General features: G+C 60.0%; 1 protein-coding gene across 1 annotated transcript; it reads right to left on the minus strand.

The window, feature by feature from the left end:
• Positions 1-95: 95 nt before the first annotated feature.
• SEMA4G (semaphorin 4G) lies at positions 96-19,268 on the minus strand. Its single transcript, XM_074907623.1, has 15 exons — positions 19,083-19,268; positions 8,651-8,885; positions 7,304-7,452; positions 6,674-6,736; positions 6,495-6,593; positions 5,200-5,293; positions 4,845-4,958; positions 4,482-4,648; positions 4,173-4,342; positions 3,866-4,010; positions 3,566-3,788; positions 3,365-3,480; positions 2,856-3,007; positions 2,602-2,663; positions 96-2,511 (listed from the first exon to the last, which is right to left on the minus strand). Exons 2-15 carry the CDS (start codon positions 8,769-8,771, stop codon positions 1,655-1,657), a joined length of 2,532 nt encoding a protein of 843 aa, XP_074763724.1. The 5' UTR covers positions 8,772-8,885; positions 19,083-19,268; the 3' UTR covers positions 96-1,654.
• Positions 19,269-19,513: the final 245 nt, after the last annotated feature.

Raw genomic sequence — 19,513 nt, forward strand, 5'->3', positions numbered from 1 at the left:
TGCCGCCACACCACATCCAGACAGAGCCGCGTTTATTGCCAGGGGCATGTGGGGCTGTGCACAAGGAGTGCCAGACACAGAGGGCAATGCTCCTCCTTGGGGGTGGGGTGTGTGCTTGGGGGTGGCTCACCCCCTTTTTGCATCAAAAACAAGGGAGCCACAGGATGGGAGAGCCCAGGTGTCTAGCTCTTGCCTCTTCCCCCTAAGTCTTGCTCTTCTGGGGCAGGGGGACCTGGGCTTCAGCCCATTAGGGTCCCCAGGGGCTGCCACCCCCCTCCTGCCCCCCCTGCAGGGCTAAGCTCCAGCAATGTCCTGATCCTGGAGGTCCCAGCAAGGAACACAGAGGGGAAGATGTACACCCCAGCACGTCTGTCCCTCCCTGGCTTCTCCAGTGTCACTGCTCTGTCCCCGGAGCATGAGATGCTTTTCTCACCTCAGTCCCTCAAGTTCCCCCAGGAGGCGGCCAGAGCAGAGGTAGTTGGGGGGATTTAGGGACAGTGGCTGCCCCTGGAAAGTGCCATGAAGAGCTGGAGGCCCCAGAAGGAGGCAGGCCCTTGTCCAGGGCTCCGCTGTTCGAGGATGTTTCCACTCGCACATGTTGTCCAATGGGGGGCAGGGCTGTGCCTGAAGCCCAGTTCTCCAACAGCACCACGCAGGAGGGCAGAAATACATGGTGTCTGGGGCTGCAGGAGCATTGTGGACGTCGAGGGGATGGGGGTGTTGTGCTGGTCCCTTGCCACACTACAGGGCATGGCAGTGGCTGCCAGTCCTGCTGCCAGTCCTGCTGCCAGTGCATCTTGCTGCCTGTTGCTGCATCCTGCTCTTCCCCTGCAGCGCCCTGGGGAGAGGGGGTACAGAGCTCTGTCAGGGTCGGAGGCCCCGGGGATGCCACCTCCCCAGGGCACCCAGCCCTGCATTTCACCTGGGGACACGTGCTGCTGCTCCAGGGCATTTGGGGACATGAGCTCCTTGCCTTGGCTCCTTCTCTCACCGAATTGTCCTCTCCCGGAGAGGAAACCCTGGGGAGGGGGCACACATGGGAGAGCAGGCAGGGGCTGGTAGCCACTGAGGCCACCCCCCCAGCACAAGACGTATCCATGGCCCCTCTCCTGCCTGCGAGTGGGCAGCTGAGGGGAAAACCACCCCCAGCCCTGTGCCGGGAAGGGACCTCACACCCTGTAAGAGGCACAGTCATGGCCTGGCAGCCCCCAGCCCCCCTCCCCACTCCTCACCCACCTCTCAGCAGCTGTCCAGCTCCTGTGTGCCAAGGGATGCCCAGCGGGGCAGGCCAAGTCCACGCATCCACAACAGCATCTCTCTCACGCCTGGATGGACAGACAGACAGAAACCCCCTCCCCCCAGCGTCCACCTTCAGCCAGGCGCCAGCTCCTGCCTCCAGCTCGTGGCCACCGTCAGTGGGTTTTTATACATAAATAGAGCTCCCAAATTTAAATAGATTCTTTTTCTTTTTTTTTTCTGTACAGCAAGTCTCAAAAGTGAATGAAAAGCCGAAGGAATGGCCAAGTCCGGGCCCGGCCCGGCTCTGCCATCCAGGAGGTAGTTTTGCCTGAGTCTTGTAACACTGCTGGCAGGGGGTGGGAGAAGGGGCCTGAGGGGAGAAGGGTCCTGCTGGCAGGACCCCCTCCCCTGGCCCCTACACGGAGCTCTCATCCAGCTTCTCCACCAGCTGCGTGTGTTTCCGCTTCTCCAGGATCTTGCTGAGCTCCTCGGTGAAGGACGCGCTGTAGAGCGGCGAGGCCAGCGGCTCCTCCTGCTGCTGCAGCAGCATGTAGCTGTTGCCGTTCATCTTGCGGAGGACGTTGGGCAGAGCCCCCACGCCGTTGGTGAGCTCGGCCGGCAGCGGTGGTGGTGCCGGCAGCGGGGGCACGGCAGCCGGCAGCTCCTTGACCGGGGAGGTGGCAGCCGTGGGTGCCTCGCCGGGGATGATCCGCAGGCAGCCATCAGGGTAGGCGAGCTCTTCCTCCTCCTCCTCCTCCTCCTCCCGGCGGCCCTTGCGCAGGCAGTTGGCCGAGACGGTCTGTAGCTCCACGCTGGCCGGCCGTGGCTCCCCCAGCACATACTTGCCCTTGCGCCTCTCCAGGCAGGACACATAGAGGAGGATGGTGCTAAGCACGGCGCACAGCACCACCAAGGCAACGATGGCAGAGACATAAGCCACCTTCATGTCGCCGGCTGCCTGGCTGGCAGCGTGGGGCCGGGCGGCATCCGTGGGGCTGCGGGGCAGCTCAGGCACCACGGTGAGGCTGTAGGCAGCCAGCAGTGTCCGGAGACCCCGCTCCTCCCCGTAGCAGCGGTACTCGCCGCTGTGCCGGGGCAGCGTGTCCGTCACCAGCAGCCCGTCCACCCCGACACGCAGCCGGTCCTGCCCTGCGCCCGGCGCCTCGCTGCCATTCAGCAGCCACACGGCTCGTGCCAGGTTGGAGCGCTGGTCGCAGGGCAGCAGCACGTCATCCCCTTGAAGCACTGTCCGGTTCTTCCATGGCAGGGAGCCTGTGGGGACATGCACCGCCTTGCACCTGTCCCAGCCACCCTAAGGGACACCGGCGTCCCACGGGGTGCCGAGATGGGGTGCAGACTCACCCCGCCCGGAGCTGCTCCGGCATCCCTCGTTGCCGCTCTGAATGTCCTGCACCAGCCCTGTGCTGCAAGACACAGGGGGCTTCAGCCACGCAGCCCCAGCTGAACCCACCCTTATGGGGTCACAGCCACCGGCAGACCTGCTGCCAGATGCCAGACCCTTGGGGGTGGCACTGGGGTGACCGTGCCAGGGGGTGATGTGTGGCAGCACGGGATGGAGCAGGTGGAAGGCTCGCGGGCTCCCTGCCTGTCCCTACCTGTCCGCGGCAGCAGTGGCACGGCAGGCCCTGCCGTCCCAGGCGCAGTAGGGGTCCCGGGCGAGGATGCAGTCGTAGCAGGAAGCGTACCTGGCACAGGAGGCCAGGGGCACCTGCAGGATCCCGCTGGCTGCCCCCACGTACAGGCTCCTCTGGGGGAAAAGGGCTGGCTCGGCACTGCCCTGGCATGGTGTGGCTGGGCTGTGGGGTGCCCCACGGTGCCCAGAAATTCCCCACCCTCCCCCCAGCCCCACAGCACAGCTCTCTCTTGGTGGGGGTGCACGGCAAAGAGCCCCCAGCTCCAGTCAGTGCCAATGGCTGCAGCTGGCACCGGGCAAGGAGGTGGAGGTCAGGCTGGTCTCTTTCCCCAGGCTGCCCTGCTGGGCTCTGGCACGTATCCTGAGCTGGGGTGACCCAGGAGTCGTGTCCCCCCCAAAACAGCCCAATGGCAGCTTCTCAGCACAAACATGCCCTGTGCGTGGTGTCCCCCGACTTCTTCCACCCCTCACCTGGGCATGGGAGATCACCAGGCTCTCCACAGGCTGTGGGTCCCTGAACACTTGCACCTCCTCCACGATGTGGAGGCCAGAGCCCACCACCACGGCCTTGTGGATCCAGCCATCACCTGGAGCGTAGAACAGGGGCTCAGAAAGGAGTGTGGGGTGTCCCCCCTGCCCAGCAGAGACCTGGCAAACTCATCCCATGCTCACCCGTCCCCATGAAAAGCACATCATAGGAGCGGCCGTCGAGGGCCTGCACCCTGTCCACGGCCAGCCGGCTGTACGCCACACTCTTCTTCACCAGCAGCGGCTCCCCGCCAGCCGGCTTCACCTCCTCGAACATGAGCGGGTGCAGCTTGACAAAGTCCAGGACGCTGTTGGGCAGGTCCTGTGAGGAGTTGTAGCCCTTCCTGCGGGAGCGGTCCGTGATGCACTGCCCAGGGGAGATGGAGGTCAGGGGGGGATGTGGCCACCCCACGCCCCCCCTGCTCTGCACCCCCAGGCACTCACGGAGCCGGGCCGGGGCTCAGGCACTGCACCGTCGTAGCGGGACCACTTGCGAGCCGAGTCCTGGTACTCCATGTAGGGGCCCTCAAAGGCATGCTGCACCGCCGAGATGCTGTAGCGGCACACGGCTGAGGCTTCCATGGTCCTCCTGGGGGCAGAGCCTCACCTGAGCCCAGGCAAACACATGGGTGCTCCCCACTGACGCACCCACAGGAGCTCAGAGCCCGCCCGCGCATCCCCTCGAGCATCTCCAGTCCCCCCTGTGCCGCAGACTTTTAGCCCCAGTCGCTTTGGCTGCTAGCCCACTCACCACTGCGCCGAGAGTGTGAAGGCAGCGTAGAAGACGGTGCTGGCCCAGCCGCCCCCATCCAGGCTGCAGACGCTACGCAGCACCTCGTAGTAGGGGATGTAGCAGACGAGGCGTGCCTTCATGAATGATGTCCACTTGCGCTGCAGGATCTTTTTCCCCCCCACGTCACTCTGGGAGGGTGCAGAGAATATTTCTGCACAGTCTGGTGGGTCCCCCTCTGCCCACACCTCAGTTTCCTTCAAGGTGCAGACACAGCCCCTGCACCAGGAGGAGCAGCGCTTGGCTCCCCATGGCTAGAGATGTGCCTACCTTGCAGACACGGGCTACACGGGCCACTCGGGCCACCTGGCTCTTGTCAAAGAAGGATGTGGTCTCCTCACCCGCCCGCTCCGTGAAGAAGTAGTAGATTTTGTCATCATCACCCACAGGGCTGTCCTTGCTCTCCTGGACCAGCACGGAGGCCACAAACTCAGCATCTGGGGGACATGGAGCAAGAGGTGAAGATTGGGGACCCACCACGGGATGGGGGATTCCTCCCTGCCTCAGTTTCCTCTCATGGCAAACCACACAGGACCCCAGGACCACCCCTACCCCTATTCCACGCTCCCTGAGGCGATGCATGGTGCCCCACGGCCCGTGACGCCGGTCCTGTGGGGGACGGGGATGTCTCACCATTCAGCCAGTGCAGTGGGGACTCCTCTGTCTTCAGCGGCCACTGGTGCAGGTTCCTCCGGATGTCGGGGAGGCTCCGAAACTCGTAGCGTGTGGCCGTGTACAAGCCACCATCTGGGCAAGGCAGGCACCCATCAGCTTGTCCCCGCACCTCAGGGACAACCCAAAGAGCCACCAGCATCCCCGTGCCCCAGGCAGAGAAGGAAGAGGAGGAGGAGGAAGACCCAAGTCCTGGCTTGCTAAGGCCCCTGCATGCAGAGCCCACCCAGGGACACCCCGTGGGGGCACTGGGGATGGGGTCAAGGTCGGTGGCATCCTGCCTGTCCCTGCCAGCCCTAGGAAAGGTGCCACTTACCTACAATGAGGCCGGTGTAGCCACGGGCAGGGTCGTATGGGCACTTCTCCTTGCCTTCCTCAAAATGAGATGGCAACATGAACCTGTCAGCATCCTTGAGATAGGACCGGGGACCGGGTTAGACAGGAGGGGACAGACCAGCCTTGTCTGCCAGTTCCAGGCTCTGCAGAGGCTGCTACCCCAGGCAAAGCAATGCCCACAGCTGATCCCTTGTCCAGGCAATACAACCCCCACCTGGCACCCTCCAGCTGGTCAGAAACCACATGGACAGCCAGAGCCCCCAGCCAAGAGTGGGGAGAGGGCTCAGGGGGGAATGGGAGCCCCAGCATCCCACTTTGGCATCACGTGGGCACCGGGCAGGAGCCAGCCAGTGCAGGTGATACTCCTGGGCTGTGCCTGGCCAGCAGACACTGCCCAGCCAGGCTGGGTCCCCCCAGGTGATGTCCCCATCATGGCAGGAGTTATTTTCTTTGGGGTTTACAGTTCAAAGCGTGTCAAATAATGATGAGGCCCTTCCAGCTTGGCAGCTCCTCCGCCTCTCTCCCAGAGTGTGCAATGGCCAAACCGGACCAGCGGCATGGCCGTGGGAATGGGCACGGCCCCTCCAGGGCTCCCCAGCCACGCTGGGGACACAGCCCCAGGCCCCTTTGCCTCCCCAGTTCAGGGAGTGAGGTGGGCAAAGGGCAGCCAAGTCACTGAGGAGCCACCACACAGGGGTGAAAGTCCTGCTGCTGGGAACGTGGCTGCCCCCATCCGCTCTGCCGTGAGTCACAGCCACACAGGGACCCCCCAGCCTGGCGCCGGAAATCCCTGGGGTGGGGACGCTGAGTCAGCCCCACCACTGTCACCCTCCCTGCCACCATCACTCTCCACATGCACGCTTGCCACCGGCCACAAACCAGTCTGCAGACCCTGCTTTGGGAAGGGACCCTGCCACAGCAGGGACTGGGACCAGCTCCAGGGCTGGCACGTCCCACCCCACTGGCCCCACTGAGCCCACGTGTCCCTCCCGTGGCACAATCCCTCCCCCAGCCGCCTTGCTATGGGGTCAGAGTCCAACCCTAGCACCGGGGTGGAGACTTTGGTCACCTGCGTCATAGTGGCTGCGTCCCCACACCAACCCACCCCAGCCTGGGGGTCACTCGCCTTCCCCCCGAGCCAGGGAGGGACTGTGATGGGGGCAGAAAGAGACGGGGGCTGGAGGGGAGATGGTGGGAGAGTACAAGGGCTGCATCACCCCAAGGTGGCACGGTGGCAGGGGACAGGTGACAGCCATGAGGCCGAGCGGTACTCACGATGGCAGCACAGAGCGGGTGGAAGGCGTAGGTCCCACAGGCGTAGAGGTGGGTGCTGTTCAGCCTCTGCAGAAACCGCACGTGGTTGAAGCACTCGGTCTGTGGAGGGGGAGGACAGGCATCACCACCTGGGGAAAGCAGCGGTGCCCCCCCCCCAAAAACACCCAGCACCCACCCACCTTGTTGTTTTTGCCCTTCTGCAGGCAGTCCATCTGCTTCTCCGGGGAGGCTTCCCAGTGGATCTGCAAGGGGAAGAGGGACTGCCACTGTGTGACCCCCCCATCATTGCGTGGTCCCCCCGTCACTGCAGGCTCCAGCCTCTGCCAGAACCATCAGAGATGCTAAAATCCTTTTTAAATTTATTTAGAGAGGGGATGGTTGCTCAGAGCACAAGACAACATCCTGTCCGCATCCCCCCAACCCAGGGCAAGAGTGGTCCCACACCCCAACCTGTGGGCAGAAACCCCAGAGCACCCAAAGGAGCCTGGAGGATTTTGGGGTGTCCTTCCCAGGGGGAGTAAAGGGGTACGCTTCCCCCCTGCCCCTCATCTTGCCAGGGTGTCCCTGAAGCAGGCAGCTCTGAGCCTAGGGACATCTCCCACCACTGTCCGCATGCTGCCTGGCTGGGGAGAAGGACCAGGTGTCCACAGGGGACCTGGGGACAGACCTGGGGACAGAACCTCCAGGCAAGGCCTAGTATGGCGAGTGGGAGGATGAGCAGGGATAAGGTGGCCACAATTCGGGCAGGGACTGGGCAGCGTGAGACAGGAGGGGACAAGCAGCCGGTGGCAGGCAGAGGCCAGGCTCACCGTGCGGTGGGAGCCGTCAGCCACATCACTGGAGTTGAGGGCGAAGATGGCTCCCCTGGCGCCCACGTAGAGGATGCCCTGGTCGTCCTCCAGCAGCAAGGTGCTGTAGTTGAGGGTGTGTCCACTGAAGCGCTGGATGCCTGACAGCTCTGCAAAGAGAACAGGGGGCTGAGGGAAGACCCCAGGGCAGGCAAGGCACAAGACAACAGGAAGACAGAGGATGGAGCTGGGAGCAGGTGAGAAGGCATCCACCGAGGTTATTGGGCAGATGGAGCCAGGTGAAGCGGTTACAGAAGGAGGAAAGGAAGAGGGGAGCTTTGGTAGGAGGCAAAAGGCACTAATTGGGCTCAGGCTCACAGGGAAAATTTCTCCCCACTAATTAAAACGGCAGCTCAGGGGTGGGAGCTGTGATGTCCATGCCCAGCACAGATCTGCCACGCTGTTTGGGGAACCGCTAGAGGAAGCAAAAACATGCCGGCAGTGACCCTGGCTCTGAACCAAACCCAGTCAGCCCAAAAGGAAGGATGCAAAAAATCTGAACCAAAACTGCCGTGCAAGGGGAGGGCTCCCACAATGAGGCTGGGCACTCCCTGTCCAATGAGCTAGAGAAACCATTTGATTTGGGGTGCTGAGAGGTGGGAGGTGGGACTCAGCCCTGGCCAGAGGGACCCCAAGCCAGGCTTGGACACTCCTGCCGCAGGAGGAGAAAGTCCCATGGGGTTTGGGACCACAGAGGCAGCTGGGGAGGGAATGACCCCCCTGAAAGGAGTCATTACCTGGGGAGAAAAGGGTACTCCAACTTTAAATGAAACCCTCTCCTGCCATCGACCACTGAGCTGGGCTTTACTAACAAGGTCAATGAAGTTGTGTGGATGCCCAAGGCACGATGACCATGTGGGGCTGGCTGACACCACAAAGGCTGAAGGACAAGAACCTGGTGGCAATTACAGAAAATCATGGAAGAAAGCTTCCTGCTGACTATCTGGGCCATTAGAGCCCAGCCCAGGGATGATGCCTGGCTCAGGATACCCTCCAAGGGCTGCTGGGCAGGGCTGGGGGCTGGCCAGGGCTAAGTCCCTGGACACCCTTGTCTCCCCCCTGGCTTTTGGGGGCCTTTGCCCTGCTCCATCCCTTGGGGCACATTGACTCCAGGCACCCAATGCCAGACAGACACGTGGGCTCTTAATTTTTGGAGCCCAAGGAACCTGTAGCCGCTGTAGCCACTCTGCCATGCTGAGCACCCCACTCTGGGGAGCTGGCAAAGGCTGGACACAGTTACGATGCACCAAACCCAGTGCCAGCAAGATCCCAAACCTCACCATGACCACCATGACCCGCACCCCTTACCATCAAAGGTGACCGTTGTCCTGGGGGTGGCATCCAGGTCAGTGGCAGACCGCTGTGACGGGTAGCCCATTGCCGCCACCATGAAGAGAGCCATCAGGAGATGGGCTATGCCTCTGCTCATTTTCCCGTTCCCCTGGCAGGGGCAGCTGTCCAGCCTGCTGCCACCAGGCTGGCACAGCCGATCCTTGGGACGGGCTCCCCAGCTCCCCGAGACAGGGCCAGCTGCCAAACCCTCCTGAAACACAAAGCACCGGGTCAGATGCTCCTGCTGTCGCCCGCACCTCACCAGCAAGTGGACTTGAGAAGGAGCCAGCTGTGCACATGCACAGACGCTTGACCGGGTATGGCCTCAGCCCCGGGACAGCTTTAAGGTAAAGCAAATCCTTGTTTTCTGAATGAGAAACAGGCATGGCACAAGGTGCCAAACCTGCAGCCAGCACAGGGCAGGGAGGAGAATTTGAGCGGCGCGACCCTCCACAGCATTCCCCTGGCTCAGCATCTGCTCCATCGCAACAGCAGCTTGCAGTTGCTTGCTGGGAGCTTGGTTCAGTTGCTTGGAGGCTCATTTTCCTCCAAGTCTGGGCTCCTCCCTCCTTTGCCCCCAGCCATCTCCTCCTGCAGCTCCCCCTGACCGAAGGATATGCTGTGGCAGAGACAGCTGATTCCCCATTGCATTTTCACACCCGAAAAGCAGGCACATTTATTCCCAAAAAAGAGAGCAACTCGTGGGGCAAGCCCCTCTGCAGGTTTCTCGGCACACTGGGGTACCCCAAGCCCCACTCCTCAGAGCTGCTGCAGCAGGACAGGCAGTGGGGGGGCTCCCAGGGAGCACAGGGGCTCTGCTCCTTCCTGAAAGTGCAGCTGGCCATCTCCTGCTGCACAAGATGCTTGTCCCCAAAGTTTTGCTCCTCCTGAAATGATGAGACTCCCGAGGACAGAGGTGCAAGGAAGGATGCTGCAGGCATGCAGCGACGCAGGGCAAAGGAAAACCCAAGAGCTGCCTGGCATCTGCATCAGGTCTTTTCAAGAGAGAACAGTTTTCCCCTCACAGTATTTTTCCATGAGATTTTAGTTTCTCTTTCATCCCAAGCTGTCTTGAAGCTCAGTGTCTACCTTGGCTCTCGCTTTCATGCATCCAACCCCTCCCAAATAAACCCCCTGCCTCTCCCAGCTGCTTCAAGGAAAGCCACTGGTTCATTTTGCAGATACTAAGGAGGAAGGAGACAATCAGGTATCTCTGAGCAGGAGACCTCCCCATAAAGTGACCAGCACCTATAAGCTTGCTTAGGGTTGGAGGTTTTTTATATATATAAACCAAATACCTATCCTGTAGAGAAGCTGTTCAAACACGCTTGCTGCAGACAGTTTCCCTCAAGCAAATACCTTGCCGGGTCTCAGGCAGAGGGGAGATAAAACCAAAGTGAAACAGAAGTGAAAAGGGCTTTGGGGCCGAAAAGAAGAAGTGAGGGGCTGGATGTGGGATCCAGCCATAGTCCCGGAACCTGCATTAAACCAGTTTCCTTTGGAGGGTGGGTTCAGACCCAGACCTCACACCTGCGCTGGCTGCTGCCCTGGAGCATCCCAGGAATTGGGCAGCAGGGACATGTCCCACCCGCTCCCTCCTGCCTTGCTGCCACCCATGCACTGGCCCAGCACAGAGCACCCGTACAGCACCCAGTCCTGGGAGCGGGCAGCATGCTGCCTGCGGGGCTGAGCTCCCCAGGGAGCAGAGGATGGCAACAGCAGTTTCCAGGACAAGCCCTGTCCAGACCAAGGGTCTGCCCATGAGCAATGGGCCTGGCAGGGGGATGCAAGGCGGGTGAGTAGTGGTGGAGGTCAATGGGAAACAAGTCACTTTGTAGGCACCATGTCTGGCACAAACCAAACGCTCCAAGTTTTTGGGGCAAAGCAAGTGGTAGGGTCACATCCAGAGCACCAAAATACCCGAAACTGCTCCAGCCAGCCCCACGCTGACACCTCTCCATCCTGTCAGCAGGACCTGGGCCAACCCAGCAGCTGTGGGGACCCTTCCCCAGGCCACTGTGCCAGTACACGAGCCTGGAATCATGCACAAGTCACAAGAACTGTCGTGCACCTGGGCTGGAAGAGCAGAGGGGAGGAGAAACCTTCTTACAACAAGGCAAACAACAATCTCTAATAAATGAGTAACAGCCCTGCGAACTGCTGCATGCTGCCAGGCATCCTCACCTTATCTACCCTGAACAAACAAGCCCTGAACTTTGCCTGCTGTCCAGCTCTGGGTGCGATGGGGATTGGAGGCAGGAGCATGGCCAGGAAGGTAGGCAGGGATGGTACTTATTGCAGGGCAAGCATCGCGCTGAGAGCCAGACCCAGCTAACATTTAACCAGTGTGAGCACTGAGCCAGCATGGGGGAAAAAATAAAAACAATAAATGAAGCTGTGAGGCTGTGCAGCGTTCCTAGCTGGGCAGGGGCAGGGAGGGAGCAGCCTCCCCTGCTGCTGGGGCTGGGCTCCTCCACTTTTTGCAGGGGAGCAGCTACACCCATTTCCAAAGGCTCCTTTGCCCAAGATCAGATGTAACTTTGTCCTAAAGGACATTTAATCAGTTAGCTGTAAGAGCCAGTTAATATTTGACTCAAAGGGAAGGGCTGCTCCGAGCTTCTCTGTTTTCTTTTAATTATGTTTTATTCTTCATTTCTAGGGTGGGGGAGAAAGAGCAAGAAGGAACTGAAACCATCTTTGGCCCCCCCCTCAGATTGTCACCTCGGGCTGCAGCTGCACCAAACATCCCCAAACCCATCATCTCCCCCTTGGCAGGGTGGAAGTTCAAAGCTCTGGGCAAAGGCAAGGGCCAGGAGCCAGGGTGGGAGGCAGAGGTCTTGTCTGTAGGACTCACCAGTTGAACTGGGGGTGGCTGGATTGCTCAAGCCCAGCACTTCCATGGGAAATGGGGAAAAGCCACGAGGGGAAACACTGCAGAGAGTTTTCTCTGGGGGAGGGACACAAAAGGAGAAGAGGCCGAAAAGCAGCAGCAGTTCAAGAAAATCTGGGGTTTAAGTGAAAAACTGCCCAGAAAAGCCAATCCCATCCCCAGGTGTGCGCTCCCAAGCCCCTCGGCACCTCACCTACTTCCTAGTGCAGGGGGAACCAACATAGGACCCGAAATCCCGTCCCAGCTCCTGCCCCGGCTGGTAATGCTGAAGAAGGGTGGTGGAGGCAGGATCCAGCTGCAGTGCTTATAGCCACCCCGAGAGCAGGGCAAAACCAGGAACCAGCCGCTCTAATTGCAACGTGCAACGTCCACGGGGGCCAAAGCCCACACTCATACCGCTGGCTATCAGTGCTCCAGTGGGATGCAGCCACAGCTCCCAGCACGGAGCTGAGTGAGCCCAGCCCAGGCACCGGCTTCCACCATCAGGACGGGTTTGCTGGTCCCCAGGGAACACCAGGAAAGCAGCAGGGCGGCGGAGGCTTGCAGGAGTGCAGGAGTGCGCAGGGGAGTGAGCTGAGTGAGCCCTGGTCAGGTCTGACTGGGTTTACTGGGTCACAACGGAAGCTGTGCAAGCATGACTGTGCCAGCCTCAGCCTCCCACCGGCAGCCAGCCGGCACAGCACACCCAAACGAACTGGCCCAGTCGGCACCTCCTTAAAATCCCCACGGCCAGCATCTCTGGAGGCGCAAAAAGCTTTTGATGAGTGAATTTCCTGGTGGCAGGTCTTGCCAACCTGGATCCAGTCAAAGAAACCAGACAAAGCTGCCGCACCCCTCGATGGCCGCCGCACCGGGAGCTGCTGCTGGCCGCTGGTGGCCCCTTCCTGCTGCCCCGTGGTCCTCAAAGCCACAAGGCAGCAAAACCAGGGACCAAGAGCCAGCCGCAAGCTGCAGTGCAAGGAATCTGCACTGTCAGAGGGGCTGGCAAATATGAAGGGACCTCAGCTGGGGTCTTATGGGACCCCCATGGTTGTTTCCTCAGCAGCACAGCTGAAAATGATGATGGCTTTTTAATTTAAAAGGAGCTGAGAGAAAGAATGGAAACACCATGTGGGAGCAGTCCTTCTCCGGCTCACTCCCAGCATGCATCCTGGATGGCAGGACAGAGATTTGCAGAGCAGGACTGGACACTTCCCCATCCTGCTCTTCTGTGGACAGCTTGTGGTTGCTCCACCAAGCTCTAGTAAAGCCCAAGCAGGCTCCTGGAACAGCTGCCAGACCTTCCTCCCCTCCTTGTGGGCTGCCCCTCTTGGTGCTGTGCATTCCTACGAGCAAGGGCTGCTGCCTGCCCCGTGGAGGACAGGATTTCCAGCGGGTCTCCTCCAGGTTACAGCGTTGCAAAACAGCCTTAAAACTCCCAGCAGGGATTGCACCAGGAGACACCATTCACACTTCTTTAACAGTGACCCAGCTCAGGCGCTCCAAACCCTGTGCAGCCAATTCAGCTTTACTCATCAGGGCCAAGCCTAGCACGTCATCCCCCCCAGTCCCTTCAGCTCCTCTGCCACTTGCTCCCCCAGCCGCATCCCCACTGGCCCAGCACCGTTTTACCCCTCCAGGGACCCGCACAAGTTGCCCTCAGGTTCAGCTGAAACAATCCGACCCGTTCCTGGCATGGGGTGCAGTGGGGAAAGGCGCCAGCCCCAGGGGACGAGGCGGGGAGAGCTCCCAGCTCCCAGGCGTGGGAACAAGCCAAGGAATTATGGGAAAAGAGCCATCCAGCGAGAGCCCAGCCTGGCCTCTGCCTGGCTGCGAAAGCGGTGCATTTTGGGCCCCCCTTCCCTGAAGCCAGCAGACCTTGGGTGGGAAATCCTGCGAGATGTGGGAAGAGGAGCTGGGATGGAGGTTGCCAGGCAACTTTAATTCAGCCCTTGACGAACTTCCAGTACTTTGCTTCTGCTGTGGAGCCCAACCAGAAATGGTAAAATATCAGGTTCACCTCGAGTCCCTGGTGTGTATCTGTGCGTCCATCCACCCATCACAGTGGCTCTGTCACGGCCTCGTACCCAGGGTGCCCTGCAAGGCAACGGGTCCCCCCAGCAGCATCCCTGAAGGCCAGCCCGGGATGATCTGCCCTTCCCGGCAGAGATTTGCAGGGGCAGGATTTGACCCGTGGGACTGTGCTGGCGCTGCCGCACAGATATTTCTCAACCAGCTGGGATTTTTGTCAACAACAGCAAGAAAAAAATGCTAACATGCTGAAAGCTCTCCGGGAAAAGGGGATCTGTGCCGGGTTTGGGGCCTGGGGATGGGGAGGGAAGGAGCACAGTGACCTCCTGGGAGCCCCTCGACAAGTTTATTTTAGTTACTTTCTTTAAACAAAACCATGCTTGACCCTGAGGTGCTTCAGCGGACATGCATGTGAGTTTGGCAATTTTAGGAAGCAGATAGAGCCCTCCTTTACCCAAATTAGGGATTTGGACACAGAGGAGGGGAGAGAGAGCAGCAACATCGGCTCCTCTCAAGGAGCATACCACCCTGCTCCCGCCGCAAAGCTCCCACACATGGCACAGCCGCCGTGGAGCCAGGGGGGTGGGTGGTGGGCACCGGAAGGCCATGGGAACAGGTTCTGAACTTCCCCGGCATGGCACGGCCCCCATCCACTGCTGGCAGAGCCCGGCACATTCAGCAGAGGAGAGCACACAGCTCTTATCCCACCAACGTCACAGTGGGGAGGAGGCTCATGAAGGAGCAAAGTGATGGATGGGAGAGCCAGCGGGACGGGTTGGGGATGTGGGCCGGTTTAAGGGGCACCAGTGCCTATGGGAGCCAGACGTCTAAACACCCCTGAAAAGACAAGCTGATCCATCAGCAAAAAAACTACCAAGAGCCTGATTTCTGACAGATTCGCCCCACTGGCCCCCAGCACCGTACCTTTACCTCCACCCTCCTGCAGCATCCCTCTGGGGGATGCCGCCCACCCAGCAAGAGGCAGGGCCCAGTCACGGTGTCCCGCTGCAGGGATCAGGGTGTTTTAGTTTCTCCCAAGCTCCCCACTTTCACTGATCTTACAAGAACTCGTTCATCTCCTCCGTCAGGTCAGGTCTGAAGTGGAGCAGGAGGTTCAAAGGGGTTGCCAGGCAGCGATGGAGCTCACTGCCAAAACCCCATGAGAGCTCTCCTGCCATTCCCATCCAAACCGACCCAAAAGACCCAACTGAGAAAATAAGGAAGGCTGCTCCAGCCTGTGCCATGGGCAGGCATCACCTGCCTGGAGCCACCTGCCAGGCACCAGGAGAGGTCTGCTCCAACAGTTCCCAGCATGCTGCAAGCAGACAGGAAAAGCACAGTGCCTGGGACATCGGGACAGAGCACTCCTCCGCTCCCTATCCGTATGGAAAATCCACCAATGCCAGCTGTTAGTTGAAACAGTTCCTTGCCTGGTTCCATCACCCCAAAAGCCTTGCTCAGAGCTGGCCCAGGAGGGAAGGGTGCAAGGAGGGGAGGCTGAATAGGAAACCCTTGCAGCTTGGTGGTGGGACGGGGAGCACTAAGAGATACCCTGGCCAGCCTGGATCTGGCACCCCCAGGCAAAGCAGCAAAACTCCCCTCACAGAAGCAATTTCCCATGTGCCAGCGGCTGTTTGGCTCTTGCATGCTGGTGGTGAGGACACAGTCCCCGCAGCTTTTCCCTCTCATCCATCACGTCTCCCCCTGCAGAAACCCCACAGCAGCATCCATGGGCTGAACTCACAGCCTGGAAGCACCCGAGAGCCCAGCTAGGAGCCACAAAGGAACCGGGAAGTGAAACTGGAAGATGCTGAGCCGCGATGACCTGATCTTTCACCCTGATGCCAGCCCGCCCCCACATCCAGGCCACGGAGGAAGCAGAGTGTGGCTGCCAAGCCTTGAGATGTGGGGTGCAGACCCCCAGGGCTCCCACCTCCTCTCTGGCTGGGAAGAGGCATGCTCAGCACTACCAACATCACCCCCAAACCTTAAAGTTTTCCATCCTTTCCCGCAGCAGCTGCAGCAGGGCAGGCTTCACCACCTGCCAGCAGCCCCTCGGCAGACCAGATGGACAGACGGACGGCTGGACAGAAAACACCCATGTCACAGCAAAGTTTCCCAGCAAGGGGGCGTTCGCATCCAAGTGGCTCAGCACTGGATGCAATCTGCAATTCAGCCTTCAAAGGCTTTGTGGCTGAAGTACATTGTCTCCATGGCAGAAGCAGGAAAATAATTGTAGAATTAAATTCACAGGAACAATTAGAAAGAAAACAAGAAAAAAAAATCCCAATCCTAAATGCAAAGGGACATTTCAGAACCAGCAGATTTTGGGGCTTTTTGACATATCTGAATCCGTTTGCTCGTCCCTGTGGCTGCACTGTGTTTCATTTCACTGGGCTCATACAATGCAACACAAGGAATTAACTCCTGTGTTTGTTTAGAGCCGGTTTGTCTTCCAGTTTTTTTCCAAAGCCAGGTTTGAGTTTCAAAGATGTTTCTTGGCAAAGCCCAGGGTTCCCACCGTCAGTGCAGTGTGGGGCTTCCCCAAGGGGAAACCAAGGCTCACAAATCATGCACGACCTGGGGTCCCCTTGGAAGCGGCGGCAAGAACTAGAGTGCAACCTGGCTCATCTGGCATGAACACAGGGCTTTCTGCTGCAAGTCTGTCCCTCTCACTTTTATTTATTCCAAAGATAAACTGTTTTCTTTTCAAAAGTCTAGCAAAAACAGATGATGGGAACTGTTTTATGGCTTCCAGCTTTAACAACCTCTTCTTGTTTCCCTCCAACAAAGCTTCAAATTTAGGGTCAAACCCAATTTGATATTCAACTTCACATTCAGAACCGCACAGTGCAAGGCAGTAGCACCTGGCCTTTCCCACAGTTGTTTGCATACTGCCAGCTTTGCAGCCCCAAAATCAGCTCCACATCTTATTTGCATGGGCTGGGCTTTGCAGCAGGCAAACAAGAGCCTTCCATCAGGTAAGGGGAGATGAGGTTGTACCTGGGGGGAGCTTTTAAGCAAAAAGAAAAGCACATGCTGGAGCACACCCTGAATTACTAAGCTGCATCCCAGCCCTCACACTGGTGGGTAACACAGTGCCAAAACCCTCAGCTTCCTTCGTCTCTGAACAGCAGAGCTCAGGCCCCAGGAGGATGGAGGGGGTGGGTTTGGTGACGACTATGCTACAGCAAAGCCCTTGTGCTTGTAAATCACCAAAAGCTGTGGCACAGCCAGGCAGGGAGGGACGCCAGCAGCGGTATTTCCTACCCAAGCACCAGTGGGGCAGGGAGCTCTCACCTTTGAACAGGAATAGGCGCCTGCCCAGCACCCGCAGCCAGCCACTGCTGGGGTGGGGGGTGGAGGGGCTTTCACAGCAGGGGAACATAAAAACCCCTCCCTGAGAGATGGCAGGTCCCCCGGGACTGACTCCCCCTCACCAAACCACGCATTACATGAACCACTTCCTAACAAGTCCCGTCAAGATGCCAAGCAGAGCCGGCGGGCAAGTGCAGGGAGGGAAATTCCCCACATGCGGCCAGGCGAGGCTGGCACCATGTCTCCACCGCACCCACGGCTGTCCTCCTGCACGGGGTGCCTGCAGAGGCCCCCTCGCCAGCCCTGCCGAGTGCACCTGGATGCATTTTCCCGGCGCACGACCTGCCAGATTTGCAGAATAAACCTCCCAGCTCCAGCAAGCCCGCTACATTCTGGTGGGGAAAGTGGTGAAAGGTTCAAATGGATGTTGAAAGAAAGGGGGGGGGGGGGGGGGGTGGAGAACAAGCCTACAGCACAAAAGCCCTCATCTGCAGGAACCAAAAGGGTTGTTGGGGTTTGGGTTTTTTTTCCCCTCCGGTTGCAACACAAAAACAAAATCAAGATAGGGATCTCGGTGTGCTGGGGGGGGCAGCTCCCTGCCCCTTGTCCCTCTGGGCAGAGCCAGTCTCACCAAGCTGAGATGAAGCAGAGACACATCCTGCGGGACACGGCGCATGCGGCCATCCTACCTGGATTCAGGGTTCAGGTGGGGGGTCCCAGCCTGCGCCCACCATGGAGGAAGGCAAAGCAGCCAGAGCTTACAATGGCAGGTCAACTAGCACAAAAAATACCATCGTTGTTATTAATAATTTCCCTGCCTCTGGGGGAATCTTGCACTCCTCATCCATTTTGGGCAGTCTCTTTGTCTTTGGAGACTGTTTTTATTGGCACCTGAAGAGCCCTTCCGTGGTTCCCCTTCCCACTTCATCCTCTCGGTTTTAAAGGCCAGGCACAAGCCACTGGCCCACCTGGCTACTAATGGGGAGGGCAAAGAGAGCCCCAAACCCCAGGCCTGCCAGGCTGGTCCCTTCTACCCTTGCAACAGCAGGAAGATGCAGAGAAGCCCCCAGCACAAGCCAGTCCTATCCACCCAGGGGCATCTGCAGCCCCCACAACTATGCATCCCAAGGAGACGAATCCCAAGGAGACAGGGCTCAGACTAGCCCTGTCCTGCAGCCCCCCACGTCCTGAAGGGAAGCAGGGGGAGGCAGCGATTGCACTGCACCACCTGCATCAGTTTAGCATCTCATCCCTGCTGGCTGAAACACCAGCTGCCCCCAGGTAACACTCGGGCTCCCCAAATACTGCCAGCAGTCCCCATCTCCGCAAACCCCTGCTCCCCCCGGATCTGTCAGGGAAGAGAGGGGCTATATCTGGCCCTCTCCCCAGGAGCTCTGTCCTGTCTGGCTGCAATTCCTGCCATCATCTTCCCTCGCACCCTCAGCATGTCCCCATGTCACTCCTACCCAGGTCCCCCAGCCCCACCTCACCCCATACCCCAAACCTGTCCACAAAGCAAGCTACCTGCACTGCCACCAGATCCTGCATATCCCCACCCCCCCAGTTTGTCACCCCAAAACCCTGCAGCAGGGTGCCCCTGAACTCCTCTCCATCCTGCTCCCAAGGCTCTGCCCTTCTGTTTTCCCCAGGGCATCATTCCCTGGACTTCGACCCCAGCAGCTCAGACCCTGCTTCTCCTCTGGATCCTGCCTGTGCTTTCAGCACCCGCACCCAGCGCCCCAGATCCTGCCTGTGGACTCAGCACCCAGACTCAGCACCCCAAACCTTGCCTGCCGACCCAGACCCAGACCCTGCACTCCAGGCCCTACCAAAGGACTCAACATCCAGATCCTGCCTGTAGACTCAGCACCCAGACCCAGCACCCCAAACCTTGCCTGCAGACCCAGACCCGGACCCCACACTCCAGGCCCTACCAAGGGATTCAACACCCAGATCCAGCACCCCACATCCCGCCTGTGTGGACACAGCACCCAGACCCCCAGACCCAGCGCCCCCAATCCTACCTGCGGACTCGGACTGAGATACCCAGCACCCCAAACCCACCACCCCCGACCCTGCCCGACAGACTCAGCACCCAACGCCTGCCTGTGCACGCAGCACCCACACCCAGCAACCAGACCCAGCTGCCCGGAGCCCGCCTGTGGACGCGGCACCCAGCCCCGGCCCTACCTGCGGGGGACCCGGACCCCGGCCGGCGGCTCTCCCCCCTCGCGTACTCCCCGGCACTTGCCTGCTGCGGTACGGCAGGTGCGGGCGGCTCGGCGCGGCAGGACTCGGCGCGGCAGGACGCGGAGCAGCCCCGGCGCGGCAGGACGCGGCGCGGCGCGGCCCGGCCGTACCGAGCCGTACGGTACCGTGCCGAGCCGAGCCGTACCGTGCCGCCCGCAGCGCCCCCTGCCGGCCGCGTCGGTGCGCGGAGGCCGCCGGTGCCCAGCCCCGGCCCGGTGCCTCGGCGGAGGAAGAAGAGGAGGAGGGGGGCAGGAGCGGCAGGGAGGGGAGCCGAGGGCTGGGCTACCCCCTGCTTGCACAGGCAGCGCTGGGCCTCCCCAGCAAATGCCGGGAGGCCGGTGGCAGCGTTACCCCCTCAGCAGAGCTACGGC

Source organism: Athene noctua, chromosome 5, assembly GCF_965140245.1.
Source record: "Athene noctua chromosome 5, bAthNoc1.hap1.1, whole genome shotgun sequence".
Lineage (NCBI taxonomy): Eukaryota > Metazoa > Chordata > Aves > Strigiformes > Strigidae > Athene > Athene noctua.